Source organism: Parus major, chromosome Z (genome assembly GCF_001522545.3).
Source record: "Parus major isolate Abel chromosome Z, Parus_major1.1, whole genome shotgun sequence".
NCBI lineage: Eukaryota > Metazoa > Chordata > Aves > Passeriformes > Paridae > Parus > Parus major.
In genome coordinates this window covers 7,353,119-7,374,720 of record NC_031799.1, presented here as the reverse complement: position 1 = coordinate 7,374,720, position 21,602 = coordinate 7,353,119, and the positions used below count along the sequence as shown (strand labels likewise).

The window sequence follows — 21,602 nt, the reverse complement described above, 5'->3', positions numbered from 1 at the left end:
TATGTTTATGTTTATTTATACTTATATTTCTATATTTGTATTTATATATTATATTTATGCTATATCCACATTTTGTTTGAAGCCAGGTTATGCCTCTGATAGTGGAAAAGCTGGGAGCCATCATCCCGGGTCTGGGCAAAGAGGGAGCTGCACCATTGCGAGGCCCTGACCTGACATCATCCCCTTGCATGGATCCCAATACTGCACTGTTTTCATTTGATAGTTTGGGCACTAAAGGAAGCAAATCCCAGCCCTCCAGCTGACTCCTGGTCTCATGGGAAGAGCTGGGAGAGGTGACATTGGTGCCTTTCGGGACTGGGCCCCAAAAGTGAAAGTGAAGCCACCATTTTTCAAGTGTTTTTGTGCAAAAGGTTTAATATTTTATTAAAGTGAGAATGACCTCAGCAACCAGAGGAGATGGACAAGGGAGAGGAAGCGGATGAATGGGAACATATTGCTAGCAAAATTGTAATTCTTGCTTGCTCTGCCACTGTTTACCTGTTGGTCTTTGCTGCTTTCCCTTTGGGAAGGATGTGAGGTTTCCTCCCCATGCAGAGCCCAAAGTGATGCATGAAAAGACAAATCCAACCCAAGCAACCCTCAGGATGACGATCAGGGTAAACTCACAGCAGGAGCTTACTCCCCCATCCAGGAGTTCAACTCCCCCTTCCATCACTCTCTGGCTCTAGGACAACCACAGCTGGTTTGTGAGGATTTATCTCTGCCACGAGCTATAACACTGCCTAAAATCCTCTTGGTGGAAATAATTCTCTCTAAAGAGAAAACGACCCTGTGGCAGCACAGCCAAGTGCAGGGTTTCAGCAGACACATCCCACGCCCCTCCGAGCACTCCTGCTGAACTTTGGATTTTCTTGCCAGGCCAGCCCTTCATCCCCCTCCGCTCCCAGCCCTGGCGAAGGCAGCAGACCAGCCTGCTTAGCATGCATCTGTCATTGCTGGGAGCAATCACTGCTGCTAAGGAGCCGAGCCCGGCGGCCGCGAGCATCTCGGTCCAGCGTCCCCCCCATCCTGGCTCGTCATATGATTTCTCCTAAGGGACAGCTGCTGAGAGGGACTGTGTCTCCAAGCTGATCCTTTGCTGATAAGCCAGCTGCCAAGCCTCCACTGCTGAGACAAAAGAGTTTTTCTCTTCCCAGCAGGGTTTTTCTGCTGTGGATGACAGAGAAAGAGGTAAAAGTGAGCTGCCTGGCACTCCTCGTGGGCGAGAGGCTTTGGGGGCTCCTTCTCCCCCGCTGTGCTGGCAGATCATGGAGCTTTTCAGGCTGAGCCTGGGCTGCATTTGCCTCCTTCCTTGGCTTGAGGGTAAGTTTCTCCTCCTTTGGGGTAGCTGTAAAGTGGGAAGAGAACTGTCTCCCGGGTTTTAACCTGCTTTCCTGCTGAAGTGCTGCTTGGGCTGCTCAAGAAACCACCAGCTGTAAAACAAGTGCCAACAGGCACACTTCAGTGCAGCATTTAAAATTGGATTAAACACAGGGGTACAGAAGAGTGAGGGACAGGCTGCTAGGATGGTTGGGCCAGGGACACCGTGGCATCATGCCGGAAGCTTTTATAAAGTGCTTTTAAGCTGCTAAGAGTACTGGATGAATAAAGTGCCCAGGGAGGGAGGCAGGCACTAAGTGACCTCCTAAGCACTAATGTTCCTCCCGGTTCCAGCTGCTCTTACCCAGAAGTGAGTGAGCTCAGAGCATGGTAGCAGCATGGGAGAGGGAAGTGCAGAAGTATTAGTCCTGCTCCTGTGGTGATCGGCTGGGAGCGGGAGGTGCTGGGAAGCTGCAGACTCTGCACTGCTCACCTCCATGGAGGAAATTTGGTAGCAGCTCACACTGACATTTAGCTGCTTTCTGAGCTTGCTCCAATCCTATATCCTGCCCATGCACAGTGGTATTTTGAATCCAAGCAGCCCTGGTTTTGACATGCATGGATAGATGCAAAGAGCAGAAATCCCTGCTGAGCATGATCCCAGAGATCCAGAGCAGTGCTATCCAAGAACAGTTTCCCAGGAGTAGTGCTACCCACAGTCTCACCAATCCCATTGTGGGCATCAGGAATAACTTATTTTCTTTAAAAAAGGGAAAAGTCCCTGAGCTAATAAGCCTTTTATTTTGCTGCTATGACTAAGATATCAGGTGGAAAGCTATTCATTGAAATAAATCCCTGAAGTTCTTCAAGGCTCATTCAGTCCTTGAAGCTACAAGGAGAACAGCCCTGCAGTTTTACAGGCAACATGCTCAGAGCTGTTCAAAATCCCTTGACCAGAGGACTACAACTATTTGGGCTGCCCAGCTGGGATGTTTATTCCTTAAAGACAAACCTCATACCTCTGACCAGCTACTTTCCGTTCCTTGCTGTACAAGTGAGTATTCCCCAGGATGCTTTGAGAAGTTACCCCTCAATTTGTTCTGCAGCTGGATAACAGGGGAGGTTTGTGCTCCTATGGGTTTGACTTCTGCTCCATCTGCTGCTGATTTCTGCACATCAAAAGTTGTCAATTAAAGTGAACTGAATCTCTCACTTTGTAAAGCCCTAGGCTGAGGGTATGTCCCTGTAATGGTAAGGGGTGATAATGCATGTGCATCTTTTAAAAGTTAGAGGAGATTTGGTTAGGACCTGGAGAGGACACCATGATGGCAAGCAAAGAGAGCAGAACAGCCTTCAGGCTGTTGCTCGTCCTCTGCCTCTAAGGTAGCATCTTGTCTGGTGTTAGAATAAAGAGATTTTTTACTGCTGCCATACAAAGGAATCCTCATGGTTGTGTTTTATTAGTGAAGTATGGAGGATCACAGGGCATTTCTCTTCCTTTCTAGTGTAATGCTTTTGGTGCAAACATGATCAGCCACTGCATTTCAGCCAGACTAGTAATAAAACAATAAAACCACCACTGTTTCACAGAAAGGAATTCATCTTCCCAATGACTAGGAATGTCCAAAGAAGCTCAAATAACAGAGCATAAACATGTTCATGCTTGGGGCTGATCTCCCCCTGCCGCAGCTTTTCCCCATCCCCTCCTGCCTGGGGCTGCTGAGTTTTAAGGCTGCTGGCAGGACAGAGATGCTTGCTCTCCACAGACCTCTAAGGGATTGGTTTCCTGCTGAAAACTGGAAATCATGGAATTTCCTAAGTTCTGACAGCTGTTTCTTTGGAAAGCAGAGAGGAGGCAAAAATTAGTTAGATGTCAGAAAAAAATCCTTCACAGAAAGGTGATTGGGAAATGGAATGGGCTGCCCAGGAAGGTGATAGAGTCACCATCCTTGGACGTGCATAAAAAAAGACTGGATGTAGCACTCAATGCCATGGTTTAGTTGATGTGGAGATGTTAGGTCATAGGTTGGACTTGATGATCTCAAAGGTCTTTTCCAACCTAGTTCATTCTGTGATTCTGTGAAAAGTTTTCTTAAAAAGCCAAACCTAATAATGACCCTGTGTGGAGCAATGGGCAAGGGGAAGTCAGGTACCAGCTGCATCTGTGCCTACACACACAGAAGGAAAACTGCTGAAATAAAACTGCATTTAACAATGACTCTGGACCCCCATGCACTGGGTGTGAGGCTGTGGTGGCTGTGCTTAGCATCTTGGCCTGATCCCATATTTTGGGAGCCTTCTCCCCTGCAAGCCCATGGTAGTGCTGGCTACTCCCTGATGCCTGACACCCTGACCTCAAAAGGCAGCCCTAAACATTTTGCACTGAAGAGGCAGAAAGGCCAAGCTTGTATGAAGCTTCTACTCCCCCATTTACTTTTCCAGCCTCCAACTATTTTTCACTTGGGGGATTTCCTGGCTATGATGCATTTAACTCTTCAGTAGCTACTAGACCTTCTCCCTTGGCTTGTGCAGATTCTCTCCAGCAGTAACACACAGTGCCTAGGTGCAGAACCACTTCCTGCATGCTGTGACCCTTCCCTTGCACTCCTTGTCCCATCCAGGATCAGTCCTTGACCAGCCAGCCCCCCCTCCTTCCTCTTCAGACCCCTCTGGATTTTGTAGACACGCATCATATCCCCACCCTAGGGACTGATTTTCTCCATTTGCATCAGTTTTGTGGTGACTTCACCAACCTCCCCACTTCCCATAATTTATAGATTGTTTTTCCATGTCAAAACCTTCCTTCTTTTCTTATGGCTGCTCTGCTCCCTTGGAGGTCTTCCCTGAGCTACCTGGTCAAAAGTGGACCTTGCAGTTATGTGGAAATATATGAAGCCCTGCAGGTCAACCAAAAGCAAGACTTGCTTAAGAAAGCAGCAGTGGTTGGAAAAAAATACAGGCCAAGCCACCCCAAACAATTTGCAAATATCTTTGAGTGAGACAATGCTTAGAAACAGCAGAAACTTTCCCAGTAACACTGGGATTACTGGTAACCAAGGCTTCCTTAGTGGCATTACCTTAATTAGGAATGTTGCATGGATTTTGCCCCTAATCCTACATGGAACAGCATGTCCCAAGGGTGGCCATGCTGCAGAGAAGCAGGGGCCTGTATTTGCTTCCTTTTCTATCTTGCAACCAGACAGAGTGTCAGTACCACAGGACAAATGAGCTGGCATCAAAAGCCTTGCTAGAAATTGTTTATTTTGTTCCTAAAAATACGAAGAGGCCAAAGTGTTCAAGTATGAAAAGCCCAAAGCAGGCATCTACTTGGGCTATGTGGGTAAGGCTGGCATTTTCCAGAGATGCTGAGTCCCATCCTCAGGGAGTACACTGGATGCTCTGGTTGCTCAAGGTTAACATTCTTAAAATGTTCAAGTTATGGCCTTACTTGTCGGACCACTGGGCAGTGGGACTTGTGATGTCATTTTGTCTCCTGAGTAAAGATTTTTGGTGCCTGATGTGTTTCTCAAAGTAAACATCTTCCAGGTTTAGTTCTAATCCTTCTAGCTGAGTTTAGGTCTACCCTCTGTGACTGTGTGGGGCACATGCAATGGCTGCTGGCAGTCACCTGTAACTGCAATATTTGCTGCTACTGTGCAGGTAACAAACAGAGTGATTGTTTAGAGGGGAACATAAAACATCAGGGACTCTACAGAGAGCAAAACACATATCTCCTGCTGGGTCAAACAGCAGCACTCTTCAAAGTGTAATGAAAATACCCAAAACTTTCAAATGGAGAACCATTGCCAACAAAGGAAAAAAAAAACAACAAAAAAAAACAAACCAGCAAAGCTTGTGGCATGCTCAATAATAAAACCTGTAAAAAAATACGAGAAAAAGACGTGGATGAGCAGCCTAGAGAGACAATACAAAAACTGCCAGCAGAAATTTTCAAACATTATTTGAAGCAGGACCTTGGTGGGAGTCAGGAGGTCAATAAATAACTGGCATAAATGCAAGAAGGGCAACCAAAAGTAGGGCAGTGTAGATGGGCTAAATGGAATACTGGCTCTAGTGCTCATTTCAGACACGGTCAGGGAGGTTGTGGCAATCATTCTTTGCAGTTTGAAGAGTGTTATCAAACAGAATTGGCAACAGAGGAACTTTTAGGAGGAAAAAAAAAAATAATCTATGGCAAAGGACCAGCCCAAATGTCTTTTGAGTTACAGGAAACTAAAGATGACATTTTAAAAATTTATAAGGAGTGTATTAAATTCTTATTTAAAGCAATCTCAATGCCAAAGGGCTGCATTACAGTAGTAATGCCCCTCTTAAGAGAGATTCTTGCACAGCCTAGGGAAACAGGTCCCTAAGCTCCATTTCAGCATCAGACAAGTCAGTGGAAGCAAAGAACAGTATTTACAGACAGATAAACATGAGAAAAGTCAATGCAGCTTTTGTAATGGGAATGTCTGACATCCATGATGGTATCAGTAAGAACATAAATGTGCTGAGCTGATGAGAGTCTTGTGCCAGTGCTTGCAAAAGGCTTTTGATACGAATCTTCCACCAAGTCCCTTAAGAAACTCTGTTCTCATGGAGTAGGAGAGAGACCTAGCCCACAGGCTGGAACAAAGAGGTGGAAAAAGCTGACAGTGATCGCAGCAGTGATAGTATCTGAAGGTGCTCAGAAAAATCAGAAGGGATGAATAATGAAGTAATTTAACTTGCTGATGCCACAAAGTAATTAAGAATAATCAAAACTAAACTTGACTGTGTGAAGCTGCAGAAGGAGCTCCTGATACTGATGGAATTACAAAATCATACTTTTCTTTGAACTTCAGAGTTGAAAAATATAACTATTGAGCAAAACCCTTTTACCTATAAATGGTAATCTGGTAGTAAGCAATACTCTCTGAGTTATCTCATGCAGAGCTCTGGAATAGCTTCCCAGAGAGGTTGTGGAATCTCCCTCTCTGGAGACATTCAAACCCCACATGGGTGTGTTCCTGTGTCACCTGCTCCAGGTGACCCTGTGCTGGCTGAGTGATTGGACTGTATGATCTCCAGTGGCTGCTTCCAACCCCAACAAATCCATGATTCTGTGATTTTTTGAAGGAGGCACTGGCACACTGTTGTCTTGAGTGAGCTCTTTAGTTGTCTGATTCCTACCCTCTTCCTCTATTAACATATGTTAATGTCCCAGTGCTGCAGACAGGATCCTGAGCTCAGCAAATGTTTTATCTGATGAAACACAGTTGTCATATTCCTGTTACATTGTAATGCATGTCTCAAATTATTTCTCTGGAAATGGGTTTCTCACAGTTAAGCTGAAGCAAAGAGATGAGAATCCTGAATTCCACATCCTAGGGAAAAATGGCAAGGGTGGGGTGGGGCTGGGGGGATTGTATTAATCCATTTCAATTTTCTAAAGTTTGTGGGAAATTACATATGAGACATTTCTCCTGCCTTTAGAGGCTGGCAAAAACTCAAGTCCAAAGTGCATTAAATATCTTACCAACACCCAGCCCTCAGTAAGGGTTAAAGAGAACAGGACTCACAAGATGCCCACAGATAGTCCAGAGATTTAATTTCCATTTAGGCACATTGGCTCAGCAGGAATTGTCTGGATTGGTGGCTTTCACAGGTCCAAGTTAGTCAATATCCTGGTGCAGACACATTGATCAGACAATCTCAGAGCTCGTGCAGAAGGACTGTGGTTTCTGTCTCCTCTCCTCAGACATTCAGGCTGAGCAGAAAGCCCTGAGCTGTTTCTGATTTTACAGCCCCAAGGCATTATTAATCTAGCAGAGCCCTAGAATTTCCTGAGAGAAAAACATCCTCTAAGCTATTGTTTATATCATTATATTATTGTGTACCAGCTTCTGTTTATACTGTCACTAATCTTTTCAGGTACTGAGCCAAATACTTGTATTGGCTCAGTATTGTTTTGGTGGTTTTTGGTGTTTTTGTTATTTTTTTTTTAATGTGGGAGGGGAAACTGCAGAAATAGTTTAGATAAAAATCAGTGTTCTTGCCTAACATCACTTTTCAGTGTCTTCTTACTCTGTGCTCAGTCCTATATACTGATGGGGCTTTTATAACTCTGTCTCCTGAGGGAAACAGAGGAAAAACATAACTGCAAAACCTGGGAGGTGCCATGTGCTGTTATTAAAAGATTTCTCAGAATGTTCAGATATTTGAAACTCCTATCTATCTATCTTAGGCACAAAATACACAGCAGAAAGTACACCCACAACAAGGATGGATGGTTTAGCACTTAACATTTTGCTCAGGATATTCACAGGCCACACCTGATGAAGTTATACTGAAAACAGCAGCAACCCTTCAGCTAATGTGATGATATCCATACTAAATCATCTGTGATGTTGGGACCTGTTGCTCTTAAAAGCAACAAGCAATTACAAAAATTGCTTCAAATGGCGTGTTGTGTGTTGTGGGACAGCTGCAACATTTTCCTCTTTTTAAAAGTGGTACCTTTGTTCCCAGGGTGCACAGACCAGTGACAGTTGGGCTAAATCCAATATAATTTCAATACTTACATGAGCTGCCTCAGCTAAGTACTTACACACTTTTGGTGGGATATGATTTTATCCCTGCACTGCTTTAATACCTCCAGAAGCCACTTAATAGAAAGTGTAGCCCAAGGTGGCCTACTTGGCCCTAGATGAGTAGCACGAGGGGAATTTCAACAGCTCCTTTATAAGAAAGATTTGACCTGGATAGGGGCAAAATATCCCTCAATCCATCCAATTGTTTTGGAGGGAGGCTGTTGAAGTGGGATGGCTACCTAGTTAAAATAGCTGAAGTACTGAATTAAATATAAATATAAATACAAATATACACACATACATACATACATACATATATATATATAGGCAGATATTTGATATAATCATGTTGGAAGAATGTTTTTCCTCATTAGTTCCATAACTGCTATTTTCCTCTAGCATTGCTCACAGCTATTTGCATGCTCCTTTTTTTTCAAAGAAATGTCATTCCAGGAAATTAGGAAGCTGTGGGAACTGTTTATCCAGGCATGCCCATCCAGGAAAGGACTAGTGGGTTACAACTTACTTCCCCCAGGGTATTTACAAAGAGATGTGTTTGCTCAGACATGCACAGTACTAAACCGTGCTCTGATTGTACTGCAGTAGCAGAGGCACAAGGCTTCCTCATAAGGAACACCCGTCTGGAAAAGTGCCTCCGTGCCTCCCACGAGACCAACAGCCTCAGCCTGGCCAGCTGCAAGGAGCACTCCCAGCAGCAGCGGTGGGGCTGGGACCCCAACACGGGCACCGTCGTCAGCCTGCACACGAAGCGGTGCCTGGCGGCCCACAGGATGCGCGAGAACGCTCTGGTCAAGCTGGAGCCCTGTGGAGACTGGGAACGCCAGGCATGGTCCTGCAGCAAGAAGGGACACTTGGCCCTGCAGAGCTTGGGCTTCCACCTCAGCACCAAGGAAGGAGGCCACAAGGTCTTTGTCTCAAAGGAGAAGGACAAGTTCAGCAGGTGGAAGACACTGGCAGATGAAACCATCTGTGCTGCTGCCCGGACAGCAGCTCAGAGGCCCAGCAAACCAACACAAGCAGCTCTAAAAACACGTGTTTGGATCTATGAAAGTAAGATGAGGTAGATTTAACGTTGGATAACATCTAACTTTCATGTCATTCAAGCCACCTAACACCAGGCTTGCACCCATTATTTTAACTCATGTTCACTTTGGTCTCACCTGGAGAAACACCAAATGGCTCCAGCTAATCCCCCCTACCTGGTACCACTGGTTTCCAGCTGTTCAGTGTTTTCCAGAAGCGTGCAAAACCTTACATGATCAGGTCTCCAAAACATAGCTGCATTTCTGAGGACAGGCAAATATTTTGTGAAATATTTCTGAATTCCTGCCCACAGCTAAGAACAGTGGAAATTGCTTGAGCCACCCAAGCACAAAACACCCAAGGAAGACTCACAAAGTCAGACACTTTATACTTTGAAAGAGTTTTTGGTACTTTGGGATGTCTTTTTTGGTAAGACAACTGGAGGCAGCTGAAAATCTCTTTTCAACTTACATGAATTATTGAGAAGCAGCTGTACCAGAAATTTTTGCTTCCTTTTCTGAAATAAACATTCTCTTCTGTGAGAACCCAACAGTGAACCTTTCACTAATGAAACCTAGTTCTAACCTTCATTCCATGTTCTCATTATTCTCAGAAGTGAACCTTGCTCCTGGTGCCCAATGTAGCCATAAAGAGACCCGTGAACACAGCAAGAAGTGGGAGGCAGCTTAAGTGTTGCCCTCCCTTCACATTAAGAAATTCCAGATCATGACATCAAAAATTATTAAAAATTTGGTTTATATTAACCATTTATAGCCTTGGCCTTTGCTAAAGAGAATCCAAACTCTGTTTTCATGAATGTTCACTGGCCCTTGTCTAGACTGGACACAGAAAGGTCAAAACCCCTGGTCTTGTCACAATTTTAGGAGTTTGACACCAGGCATGGTCATTTTACCAAGATATGACTGCAATAATTTTTCACATGCCCAGTGAAGCTCACTGATACTTCATGGTCCAGTCTGTCTCCTGCTTTCATTTAAGTCCTTTCTGCAAATAAAGGTGATTTTTGCTACTTTTCTTGTAAAGTTGTGTGCAGAACTGAGACCTGAAAATCATATTCAATTCCTCCTCTCTTCCTCCCCTCCTCTCCTTTCTTCCACTCAGGAGACCCAAAAAGAGCTGGTGTTTATAATGGTTTTTATGTGTCTGTCTACTCTGTAGGTCATGAAGTTTCTAACATTCCTCAGGGAAAATTATTTCCCTGACAGGAGACTATTCCTTACCTTAAGGTTGATGGACTCAATGAGATTTTGATCTCTGCAAAAATGAGTAAAGAAAAATGTTGAATCTGGTTGGCATAAGCAGATGGATTATAAGTATAACCTCTTGACACAGAGAGGCTGTATCTAATTTGGAGTAAAAAGAAATACATCAGCTGCTTTTGTTGTCATGTGCAGAGAAGGTGGCCTTTTTTCCCTCAAGCTTTTTAATTAACCAACTAGAGGGTCAACATTATCACAATTGTTACAAGTGTTAGTGTTTGATTAACATTAAGTTAAATATGGACCATAGAAATTAGATACCGTAATAGGCCAGTTAAATACAGGCTAAGAAATTCGTGGAACATTTAAGGTATGGGAAAAAGGCATGTGAAAAGAGCATTTTCATTCCCCAAGGCAGTGTTTCTGGCAGCCCAGAACTGCCTTGAAGCCAGGATCCCCAAATAAGGCTGTGAGGGTAAACATAGAGCAGCCTTTGAAACAGGCTGTGACACTCAGTGTGTCTCATACAAATTCATAATTTTCCTATCAATTCCATGGTTGAGTTTACTGGAGGGAATCTCTGATTACTCAATAACAACATCAAAGTCCTATGTATTTGTTTAGTCATTTCTTATCTAACTTCCAGCTGACAACAGATGACTTCTACTTCAGAGGGTTATCTGCTCAATAAATTACACCTGTGTAGCTGTGGTATGGGTGCTCATGCCACAGGATGGGATGGGGCTTGGATAGGTAGCAGGGAGCCTGGAAGTCATGGTTTTCTTGGTCTTGGCATGTGCATTATTGCAGAGGAGGGATGAATAGCTGACACCAAACTTCCCACAACCTTCCCTCTAGTAGCAGTTGCTTCTGCACACACCGTACTCTGTGGTAGAACTGAAAGGAAAACGAAGATATTGAGCCTTGAAAGAGGTATGGACTACTTATCACCCTTTGGATCCCATTTTTATATCTGCAGTGTTGTTAATAGCTGTGATTCTTCCACCTGCCTCTTTCTCACACATCATCCTTTAACAGCTGGTGTTGCACTCACACTTTTAAAACCAGCGACCATATCTACCACCAGAAAACAAGCTATACTTTGGTTTTTGATTCCATCTTGAGAGGTTCATTTCATCTTTAAAATCTGTGACAGCTGAAAACCCCTGATGCACAGGAAGACGTGATTGCTCCTATAGCACATCCTACTCACCCTGCAGAGCAGAGAACCAAACCAGCAGGGCTGGGTTACCTTTTCTTGATGGGAAATGCAAATATCCAGATTCCTGTACAAAAAGTAAATTATAATCACACAGACCTTTGCTTTATTTCCTTCCAAGCTAAAACCATTGATTCACCAAAGACTGATGCTGTGGACAGAGAGTCTTCTGTGAGCTTGACTGACCCCCCTCTGGCTAACAAATTCAACAGCACAGTGTCTCCGGTAAAGACCAAACAGGCACAGCTCCCGGCAAACGAGGGTGAGCACTTTTCTGAATGCGTAAGTAAGAACAGCAGAAAGGAAAGTGTGGGCAGCATTTTAAGGTTACTCAGCTATATTCAGAGGTGGAAAAATACCTGAGGATTTCTGAAGAACTTCCATGTGTAGCACTGAGTGCTTTCACCCAACATGCTGAGGAGGTTCCCTTGGTAAGCAGCTCAGTGATACAGGCTTAACCTGGAGGCATAGCCACCAACTGCTTTAGAAACAACAATTATGTGTGGCTGGGGGACACCAAGTGACAATGAAGTTTCCTTTTCCTTTCTGGGTCCCATACAAAAGGGATTTGTGGTTACAATGAAGCCTCATGAGGAATCTGGACCCCTCATCTAACTGGAAGCTGCTAATTGGAGTATTTCTGCTTCTTCCACTAGATCCATCCCACAATCACTCCAAGAAGCATGGAAATAGGGGGAAAAACACTGGGGCCAGGCTTGCAGGTAGGTCCAAGGATCGGCTACAGAAGGAAGAGACCAGGTAGATGAAGGTTCATCAGTGCCCCTGTCCTTCCCTTTGTGACAGAAATAACTTTCACTGGGGTACATCCACTGCTGAGGATGCTCAGTAGGGAACAAGGGCACAAAATTCCCAGCCAGAAAGACTCATTTTAAAGACTAAACAAATCTTCACAGGTCTGTAACAAAAAAAAAAATTAGTAAAAACATGAAAATGCTTTGTCCCAGCTCACCAGGAGAATCAGACAGCTGCTAGCATTACAGCTTTCCTGCAGTCCTCCTTCTTTTGTATCAGAAAGATGCAGAATTGAGAAGCATGAGATACCATTGTCTTTGTAGCAAGAAAGAAAAGCTTTTGTGGGCACTTTCAAGAGAAGGATTGCTGTACAGTTTCAGAGCAGCTGTAAGATGTTGATCTTGTAGACAAAGGGCTTTTCCTGTTACCTGGCATTTTTCAGGGACATTACAGATGATTTTTTTGTGTTAATTGTGGCTATTGCATAAGAATAGGATATGTACAGAAAACACATGATGCTTTCTCTGATATCCTTTCAGGCACGAACTGGAAGACAGCTATGCTGGTCCTCAGCCCCTTGGCATTCATACTGGGATTAATAATACTGACACTCAACGTTCACTACAACAAGTAAGTGAGAGTCAGGTTCACTGGCTTTGCCATGAAGAGCATTTTTAAGAAAAACTCCAGCATCTCAAAACAGAAGTCTTGGTCTTGGCACCCTTCCCCATTCCACACAGCAACAGATGTCACACTGATGTTGCTGGCTCTCAGCAGATGGGTCAGGTCACCAATGTGTCACCCTTGGTGATTTCTCCTCTCTGCCACCCAGTTTATCCATCCCACTCACTGACCTACCTAAATGCAGCCACTAGTCTTGGCTCCTCCTCTCCTACACATCTTGTGCCACCAGTGAAGGATGTGGCATTACAGTTGCTGATGTGGAGAAGCAACCAAGTGACAGAGAGGTGCAGTAACTCTCTTCTCTCTTCTCGCAGGAAAAAGAAAATCCTCTCTGCTCTGAAGAGCTCTCCAGCCAACAGCAGCAGAGCTGATTTACGGGAGCCAACCCCCTCAAGAAGAGGTCCCCAGCCGTACCTTCCACCATCCCGCTCCCCTTCCCTGAGGCGTGGAGAGATCCTCATCGAGTGGAAAGATGGGACTGTCACTCCTCTTTTTGATAACTTCAATTACCAAGTGGACTAGCTCCAAAATGACAGCGCTTTTGTTCCATCCTGTGTCACTGTTCCCACCGGGAAGAGTGCCACCACAGCTGATCTCCTCCCTACCCTTGCTGTTTTGAAGGGAAGCACTGCTTGGGTTTTTTTTTTCCTAAACACTTGAGTACAATCTCCTTGCACAGCACAAGGTTGAAGCAAGCAGAGTAGATTGTTTTGTATAGGCAAATGGCTGCTTAGCAATTCCAGAGCTGCTTTAACTCATAACAAACCCCAGGTTTCTGTAGATGAAGCTGGGACTTTTGCCAGCTGCAATTGCCCACTGAATCAAAATTAGAGTTACCGAGCATATGGAAAAATGAATCTTTGAAGACAAAGCAAAAGGTAAAAAACAGAAGTTCTGATGATCTTCAAATTTTTTTTAAGATAAAACTAGCTGCCAATAGACACAGTAGGCCATCACTTACATTGTCAGTGTGAGAATGTAATTAATAAGCACTGCCTTCTATAAAATCCCTTTCAGGTATCTGCCAAAATATTCATCCCCACTGAGTTGTCAATTAAGTAACAGCAAGTCATTTTTCTAACTTCTAACTAACTAAAAGGTAGCACTCCACTGTCCTCTCTGCATCCCTGCAAGAGCCCTGCTGAGAGAATATGTGTCCCTCAAAACGTTTCCATATTTAAACCTTATTATAACACACATCATCTTTTATTATATAGACTGGCAAGTAATGTTGGTCATGCTTGTTGGGGATATTGCATACAGAGCCACTTTATATCAGCTTCAGTCTCTGATTTCCTATAATCATATGGAATAGTCAATAAATAGATATATTGCTCCAGAGCAGTAATACAGGGTTTTTTTCCTTTAGACAGGAGTAAGACACTGTTTTCAACCTTTACACTTCTTGTTTGAGCATAATTACCTGTGACTGTCACACTCAATCCTGATCTTTTCTCAGTGAAATTTGCAATGACTTAGCTCTTTCCTAATATTCATGAACATATGCTTTCTTTCTCTCTGATTCTGAGATTTTTTTAATCATGGCTATAAATCAAGAATTATGTGGAGAAAGAAACAATAACACCAGGAAATTACAAGTATGAGCTGTGTCAGTGTATTTGTTCAGTAGAGCAAGGGAAACCATAACCTTACATCTCTTACTTGAGAAAAGCCTTCCACTTGACCTAAATTAAGTTGTTTTACTATTTTAGTGTAGCTTGGGTTTTAACCAATCTCTTCTCTTGAGTCTGGTTTTATTTAACTTACAGGAGAAGTAAGGTCTCTCTAGGGAATTTAACATCACTGGGTTTTGCTTGTGGTTTAGGTTGGTTGGTTGGTTTGGAGTGTTTCTTTTTTGGTTTGTTTTTTTTTTCTTGTTAAATGGTAAGAAGTTTACTGTCATGAGATATTATAATAAACAAAAACTTAAGTCATCTTAAAAAAAAAAAATACAAGCCCTATTGGTTTAGGGCATAAATATCATAGAGGTTGAAAATAAATATCTTTTCCAGGCAGATTATTCCATAATTATTTACTGGAGGGTTTCCCAGATGCTCCTTGGGAAAATATTTTACTATTAGACATGGGCAGAAGAACTCTTTCTTCACCACTGAGCAGCAAGTATAAGAGTTAAATTCTGACTTTCCAACATTTCTACTTTAAATGAAACCAAAGAACTCTGGGATCAAAAAATGTGTATGAATCATTTTACTCACAAAATTTATGGCAATACATTCTATACATAAATCACTTCAAATGCACACACAGTGCCTTACCCACTCTCACAGTTAACACCCCTTGGAATTTTGTCCAAGGAGCACATCACCTTTGAGTGCACAGCACTGTCGTGACCCTCCAAAACCTTGACATGCTTTGAGAATACCATGTAAGCAGTGCCACTAAAAGGGAAATACTGGCTTGGAGCTGAGCTAACTTTTGTTTTCAAAGCATTAAGTGTTACTGCTGAACGGGCAGAACCGATGACTTGTTAATGACTCTCTAACTCCAGCTTAATATGCTAATCTTGCTCATAAACACGAAGGCAGCAATACCATTGTTTACAGAGCACTGATTAAATGGTAGCTCAAACTATAATGAAAAACCAAGACTGAGGCTGCACAGGCTTTTAACTCTTCTTTTGCATTTTCACTGGTTATTACACTCTCTGCCACCACCTGAATGAAACACTTCTGAGCAGTGTTCATAATCAAAATAAAGCCTGACTAATGTGGAGGAGCAGTGAAGTATTTTATGTGTGTGCATACATACATATTTATATATAAAAGCCTCCTTGTAGTGCATCCCTTTTTTTGAAAATACAAATATATGCAATCTTAAATCACTCCACTGGAAGATAATGGAGTGACAAGCAAGAGACTCCTGTCACACTGATACCAACATTATTAATATCTGCTGCCCCAGAAGATGAGTGGCTACAGCCACAGAAGCACTGATAATATGAAACAGACACAAGATTTCATGTAAGTTTGGATACCCGGTGCAGAAAGTGAATTAAGTACCCTTTCCCAACCCCCTGGGAAATGTATGGCTAAGGTGTCTGTTAAAGATCAAAAAACTAAAAGAAAGAGGCAAAAGAACTTTAATTACCACTTAAATACCATACCTCAATAATTTACTAAGACTCTCTGGATGAAAAATGTTCTCACAACAGTACATTAGGGATGTACATAAATTCATGATACAAAGACGACCTGAAATGATCTGACAAGTTATCACTGCATATCACTGGGAAGAGTTGTGAATAGAACTACTGCTTCCTCACTTGAAATTCAAGGTATGACTTCTGCAGTAAACGTTTTGTTATTAAAAATCCCCATATGCTCATTTTCTCAACTCTCCAGCTTTACATCAGCAAGTCAAGATGTATGAAGTGTTTGATTTTTCAAAAAGACCTGTGGTTGTTTAGCACTTCAAGGAAGACAAAGAAAGGGGAAACAAAAAGAAAAGGAGACAGAGACAGAGGAAGTCTTTTGTTAGCTCTGGATTTCAATTCAGACATCTCCAGTTTATGGTTCAATCACACTATTTTTTTGTGCTAGCTAGGGGAGACAAAAGCATAGTCTCTTTAAAAGCTCCATATTTCCTCACTGAATTTCTACAGATATTAAAAAAAAAAAAAATCTACACTTCTGCAGCCATATAATGCTTCCTCCAGTTAAAAACATAAAAAGCAGACCTGTCTCCTCAAGAAATCCCCTTACACTTCACAAAAACACTTATTCTCTGGAGCAGAGAAACTGATGCACTTCTTTCAGCGTTGCTTGCATGTCCTCAAATTCTGCAAATTTGCAGGCATCTTCCAGCTTCAGCCACTGGAAAGCTTGGTGCTCCTCTGACAGCTTGATTTCTGTGTTGCAGTCCTTCATTTCTGCCAGCCAGTACACGACAGTCTTAGGCTTGCCGTGGACAGGGTAGTGCAGCTCTTTCTTGTAGCCCTCGATGAGGGTGAGCTGGCTGGCCTGCAGACCAGCCTCCTCCTGTGTTTCCCGAAAGGCTGTCTGCAGGTCATCCTCCCCTGGGTCCACATGGCCTGCCAAAAGGGTGAAAAAGTAAATCTCTGGAAGGGAAACTCACATTTTGCTTTAATCGGGAAACACTGGGAGACAGAGATGAGAGTACATGGTAGCTGACACAGGATGAAATGGAAATTGGAGAACAGAGGTTGCTTTTCCAGGTCTTGCGTCTTGATTTACTTTTGTCTTGTGGCTTTTAGGATCATTGCTTATCCCTCACCTCCTGAAACTTCCACTGGCCTCTCAGCACCAGACATCTTTTCTTTCCACTCCTCCCCTCCACTTCTGGAGTCCTCTACACCCACGATGTTCCACCTTAGATTACACTGAGGACTCAGTCCCTCATTTTTCCTTTATCCAGTTAGAGTGGAGACAGGTAATGCAAGAGTATTAATCCTCTCTCAACCATGCCCTCTCACATAAGCTTAAGAGTCAATTCTGCAAAGCTCTTACTTGTGCCAACAGTCCAGAAACAACAGGACCAGGCACTGACACATACCATTTAAAAGCTGGGTTTCATTCAGGCAGCTAGGGAATTTTTCTCTTCCATGCTCCCCTCTGAAACAAGCAACAAGTCTAAAAGCCAGTCCTTTCACCAGCTGGGTAGCTCTCCTAGGACATATAATTTATTTTACATTGCTCAGAACGAGAGGTGCCACTACAAACAACGGATAAATATAACACATCCCCAGCCGTTTGTACTTTTGTTGAGAAATGTCAGATTTGGTTTTCTCATGAAAGCTCTGGACCAGAACATAAATAGAAGAAGTCAATACCTCAAAAAAGCAACATAGCTGGGACATTTTAGGAGGAAAAAAAAAAAAGTTTATGCTCTATTTTGTCCCTGGTGTCACTCTATTTTCTATGGCTGCAAATAGCTATAATTTCATCACAGAGATGAATCGTTCCTCAGGTCCCAGGTACCTAAAGACCCCTCTTAGTATCACAGTGGGGGATATGCGAGAAGTTTGTTTTGCTTTTGCAACAGGTCCCACTCACTTCCCTGCCTGTGTATCAAAAGTGTGAACACCACTTAAACATGACATCACCTCAAATATAAAATACACTTTTCTTTCAAACAGTAGCTGTGCAAAAAACACCATCTGATGTTGATACCTGTTGATACCCTCAGGTCTAAGCTCAGTAAATTGTAATGCTTGTGCAGTACAGTCTAACTCCAGGGCAGAAAAATGACTGCAGGCAGCACCTCACGTCCCACTGCTTTCAGATCCTCCCATCTGTTTCCATTAGTGCAGTTCCAATAGACTGAGAAGGAAAATGAACCCTACATTCCCTTCCCATCAGCCTCAGATAGTGCAAAGTCACAGTCCTAGGGACAGAGATAAGGCTGATAAAGTTCATGTGAGGAGATCCAAGCAAGTCCAGTTTAATCCCATAAGAGTTGCAGCTGCTTAGAGAACTTTTAAAATAACAAGGTACAGCTGTAGCTGTAAACTGCCTTTTGTGTGTGCTCTGAGAGACAATTACTTCTTCTGGCTCCTGCCCCATGGAATCTATGTCAACATCACATACAAGTTACATTACCAAACTGCACATCTCAAGACCACCTTGGAAGACCATTCCCATCACAAATATTATAAATTCACCCAAATCAATACCAAGCTTCTATTATAGGCCACCATCAGATTGTGGCTTTTGATCTCTAAAATCTTAAGTAGTGTGCTGAGGAAGTTGATTCTCCCCCTCTACTCTGCTGCACTCTCATCAGCAATGCTGCATCCCTCTCTGGAGTCCTCAGCAAGGGAAGGACATTGACCTGTCAGATTGAGTTCAGAGGAAGACATGAATATGACCAGGGAGCACAGCACCTCTGCTTTGGAGACAGGATGAGAGAGTTGGGGTTGTTCAGCCTGGAGAAGGCTCTGGAGAGACCTTGAGTCCCTTCTGGTGCCTAAAGGGTGGTGGTTTATAAGAAAACTGGGGACACACTCTTGAAAAGGGCCTGGAGTGACAGAAGGGCTCCTGGTTTTCATCTAGGAGAGGGCAGACTCATGCTACAGACAAGGAAGACTTGATTTTATATAAAAGTGGTGAAACACTGGCACAAGTTTCCCAGGGAGGTGGTGGGTGCCCCATCCCTGGAAACATCCAGGTTGGCTGAGACTCTAAGCAACCTGCTCTAGTTGAGGACATTCCTGCTCACTGGTGGGGGCTTGGAACAGACAGCCTTTAAGAGTCCCTGCCAACCTACACTCTTCTGGGTGTGTGAGATGTATGCTTATGAGACAACTAGCTCCTTACCAAAACGCCTACAAGTCATTTAAGTTGCTTGTCCAGAATTACTGTGTTCCCAGGGAGCCTTTCCACAAGGTTTTCTTCTCACAACAATCAATCATGTCCCAGCAGATGTTTTTTAGCTTTCCACTAGGCTGCAAACTGAACTCCCTTAGGCTCTTGGTGGAGTAGACAAAGGGGGAGGTTTGGAAAGTTTTGTTCTTTCCCTTAAAAGGAGAGCCTCGCTGACACTGTTGAAAGATTCTTTTTCCCCCAATTTGCAAGTTCTTGTTTATAAACTGCTGCACCATGCTTTGAAAGCATTTTACAAAATGAGAAGTAAAAACTACAGTGAAGAAGTCTCAGGTGGTAAAAAACAGCATGCAAGAAGACCTACAGAAGACCTGAAGTATTTCTGTGCTGCACTTTTCCTGTTACCAGGGCTGCGACTATATACTACCAAACACTGGCTCTGCCACGTACCTTTACAGAGGAGATGCTGCTCTGTCCTGGGACACAGGGCTTGTCTTCTGCTCTGAGGCCTCACTTTGAGACCAAAAATGGCTGATAAGGTTAATTCTCCTATCTGTCCCTCCCATCTCTACTGCATTAGTTGAGTGATATTGATCATTGATCTCCTGCATCTCCTAAGAAAGGTGTACTAAAATCTACTATTACAGATTTCAGTTTGCCTTCCTGCAAACCGTGACCCCTCTGATCACACGTGGTTCAAATAATCCTGCATTGGAAACACTGGTGCCTGGCAAAGAATCAGACCCAAGGCAAGGAAGTAGAACATCCCCTCATTACCTCAATTCAGCTGTGTGCACATCTTCCCAGAAGCATCAGATACCTGAGGAGCCCTGCCACAACCCAAATCACTCATGCCCAATACTTTGTACAAGCACAATTTGCAGAGGATTTCAGCCTTAAAACGCCCGCTTAGCTGCATCAGGAGCACCACCAGACAAACAGCACAGCCACTAGCTAATCTCAGGTGGTAACTGCCCCTCTAAACTGACCTCAGCCAAAATCCACTGTGCAACCTGACACCAATGACCTCCAGGAGTGTTATCAGAACAAAAATCACCTTTGGGCGGGGTCCAATGGTGGGTTCCATAGGATGTCTGAAGCAGGAGGTACTCGATGCTGTCAGTGACCTTAGAGGATGGTGCTGGCTGCAGCCTCCTGTAGATGATCAAGCCACAAGCTCTCACAGCCATTCCCCTCTGCCAACTGCACCAAGACCTGTGCAACAGCACAAAAAACGGAGCTCAGACCAGCTATATTTAGCCAGCAAACATATCTCAGCACAGTAAAAAGTTGTCCACCCCTTTGAAGTTACTACATAATTAAATTGTATCTTATTAGCTACCTTTGAATTGTAAAAAACTTTCCTTTTAAAACAGGGAAACAGGAACCTAGGTAAAAGCTTTTTTGTTTTAAAAAAAAAAGTTACCAAGAATGGAAAATTACCTACATGTCATTTTTTTGCTGCTGATAGATTACAAACCATATTGTGGGGAGGGTAAAAAAATTACAAAGCAAAAGGAAAGCCACAGATTAACACTTAAACTTTTCCACTGCAAAACTCCAAAGGCCCTGCAGAGAGGTAATACCTCAACATTACTAGAACTGGCATACAGAAATAATTGCTCTGGACAGTTTCCCTGGAACACTGGACTCCTCAGGATATCAGGGGCAAAGCTAAGAAAATGAACAACATAGGACAGGCTCTCTGCTGTCTCACCTAGACATAAGACTGTAATACAAAACTAAAAGCTTCTTGGCACGTGTATTAAGCAATGATTTGATGTAAACCATAAGGAACACAACTCTGAAGTGACAAATATTGTCAGCAATAAGCTACGCAGACAGCATGAGTAGTCCTATAGAGAAGAAAGCAAGCAACGGAGATGAGTAATTCATATCACAAATCTGGCCGATTCCCAACTCCGGGCAAAGCTTTACACTATGATAGAGACGCATACTTCAGCAAATAACTTTACAGAACACTGTATTTTCCACAAGCACCACAGCACGGAACCCTTCACCACCAACCACGCCTCTGGACGACGCTTAGCTCTTTCGGTGAACCACTTGAACCGTTTCCATTAGTTCCTGATCAGCCAGAGCAAGGACAACACCCCCGCTCCGGCCCCCACATCCCCGGGGCTAGGCCGGGGAACCAGCACCACCTCCCGTGCACGCCGGGAAGGACAAGGACAAATCACAGCAGGGCCCCTCCGCTGGCGCCATGCGGCCCAGGGCGGCCTCGCTGCCCTGCCCTCTCCTCTCTACCCGCAAAGGGTCACCTCCGTGCCCAGAGATGGGACACTGGGAACGCGGACACGTGTCACCCCCACAGCGGCCGCCATGGACCCCCGCCCTCACCTCTGCTTCCGGGTCCGGCAGTGGGCGGGAACACATGCATGATTGACGTCGGCCTTAACCAACCGCAGCGGCAGAGCCGCTGGCGGTAGCCACGCTCCCCTGATCCCGCCCCCCGCCTCCCCTTAGG

The 21,602-nt window shown here is 43.8% G+C and overlaps 3 protein-coding genes across 8 annotated transcripts in view; 1 reads left to right on the top strand and 2 right to left on the bottom strand.

Annotated features, from left to right (window-relative positions):
• The window catches only part of LOC107216316 (myogenesis-regulating glycosidase-like), a 31,808-nt gene extending 11,555 nt beyond the window's left edge, over positions 1 to 20,253 (bottom strand). The window contains exon 1 of the mRNA XM_015653284.2: positions 20,172 to 20,253. The gene's annotated coding sequence lies outside the window, so the exon portion shown is untranslated. The remainder of the gene's footprint in view (positions 1 to 20,171) is intronic.
• Positions 948 to 14,827, top strand: LOC107216318. 2 transcript variants are annotated; one of them, XM_015653290.3, is made up of 6 exons: positions 948 to 1,323; positions 8,499 to 8,963; positions 11,497 to 11,637; positions 12,032 to 12,097; positions 12,668 to 12,758; positions 13,127 to 14,827. In XM_015653290.3, exons 1-6 carry the CDS (start codon positions 1,269 to 1,271, stop codon positions 13,332 to 13,334), a joined length of 1,026 nt encoding a protein of 341 aa, XP_015508776.1. In that variant the 5' UTR covers positions 948 to 1,268; the 3' UTR covers positions 13,335 to 14,827. The 2 variants fall into 2 exon arrangements, with proteins under 2 accessions (XP_015508776.1, XP_015508775.1); XM_015653289.3 differs by having other exon boundaries at positions 950 to 1,323; positions 8,496 to 8,963.
• NUDT2 (nudix hydrolase 2) lies at positions 15,895 to 21,494 on the bottom strand. 5 transcript variants are annotated; one of them, XM_015653296.3, is made up of 3 exons: positions 21,476 to 21,494; positions 20,172 to 20,329; positions 15,895 to 16,863 (listed from the first exon to the last, which is right to left on the bottom strand). In XM_015653296.3, the coding sequence occupies exons 2-3, from the start codon at positions 20,302 to 20,304 to the stop codon at positions 16,550 to 16,552; spliced, it is 447 nt and encodes a 148-aa protein (XP_015508782.1). In that variant the 5' UTR covers positions 20,305 to 20,329; positions 21,476 to 21,494; the 3' UTR covers positions 15,895 to 16,549. The 5 variants fall into 5 exon arrangements, with proteins under 5 accessions (XP_015508782.1, XP_015508780.1, XP_015508777.1 ...); XM_015653294.2 differs by lacking the exon at positions 21,476 to 21,494 and adding an exon at positions 21,397 to 21,457; XM_015653291.2 differs by lacking the exon at positions 21,476 to 21,494 and adding an exon at positions 21,073 to 21,390.
• Between the last annotated feature and the right edge of the window lie 108 nt (positions 21,495 to 21,602).

Excerpts from the sequence above, each read along its gene's own strand:
- LOC107216318 (XM_015653289.3), top strand. The coding sequence starts at position 1,269 with ATGGAGCTTTTCAGGCTGAGCCTGGGCTGCATTTGCCTCCTTCCTTGG. Across the intron at positions 1,324-8,495 it reads CCTCCTTCCTTGGCTTGAGG|TAGCAGAGGCACAAGGCTTC; the intron begins GTAAGTTTCTCC and ends ATTGTACTGCAG. Across the intron at positions 11,638-12,031 it reads ACAGCTCCCGGCAAACGAGG|ATCCATCCCACAATCACTCC; the intron begins GTGAGCACTTTT and ends TTCTTCCACTAG.
- NUDT2 (XM_015653296.3), bottom strand. The coding sequence starts at position 20,304 with ATGGCTGTGAGAGCTTGTGGCTTGATCATCTACAGGAGGCTGCAGCCA. Across the intron at positions 16,864-20,171 it reads CCATTGGACCCCGCCCAAAG|GCCATGTGGACCCAGGGGAG; the intron begins GTGATTTTTGTT and ends CCCTTTTGGCAG.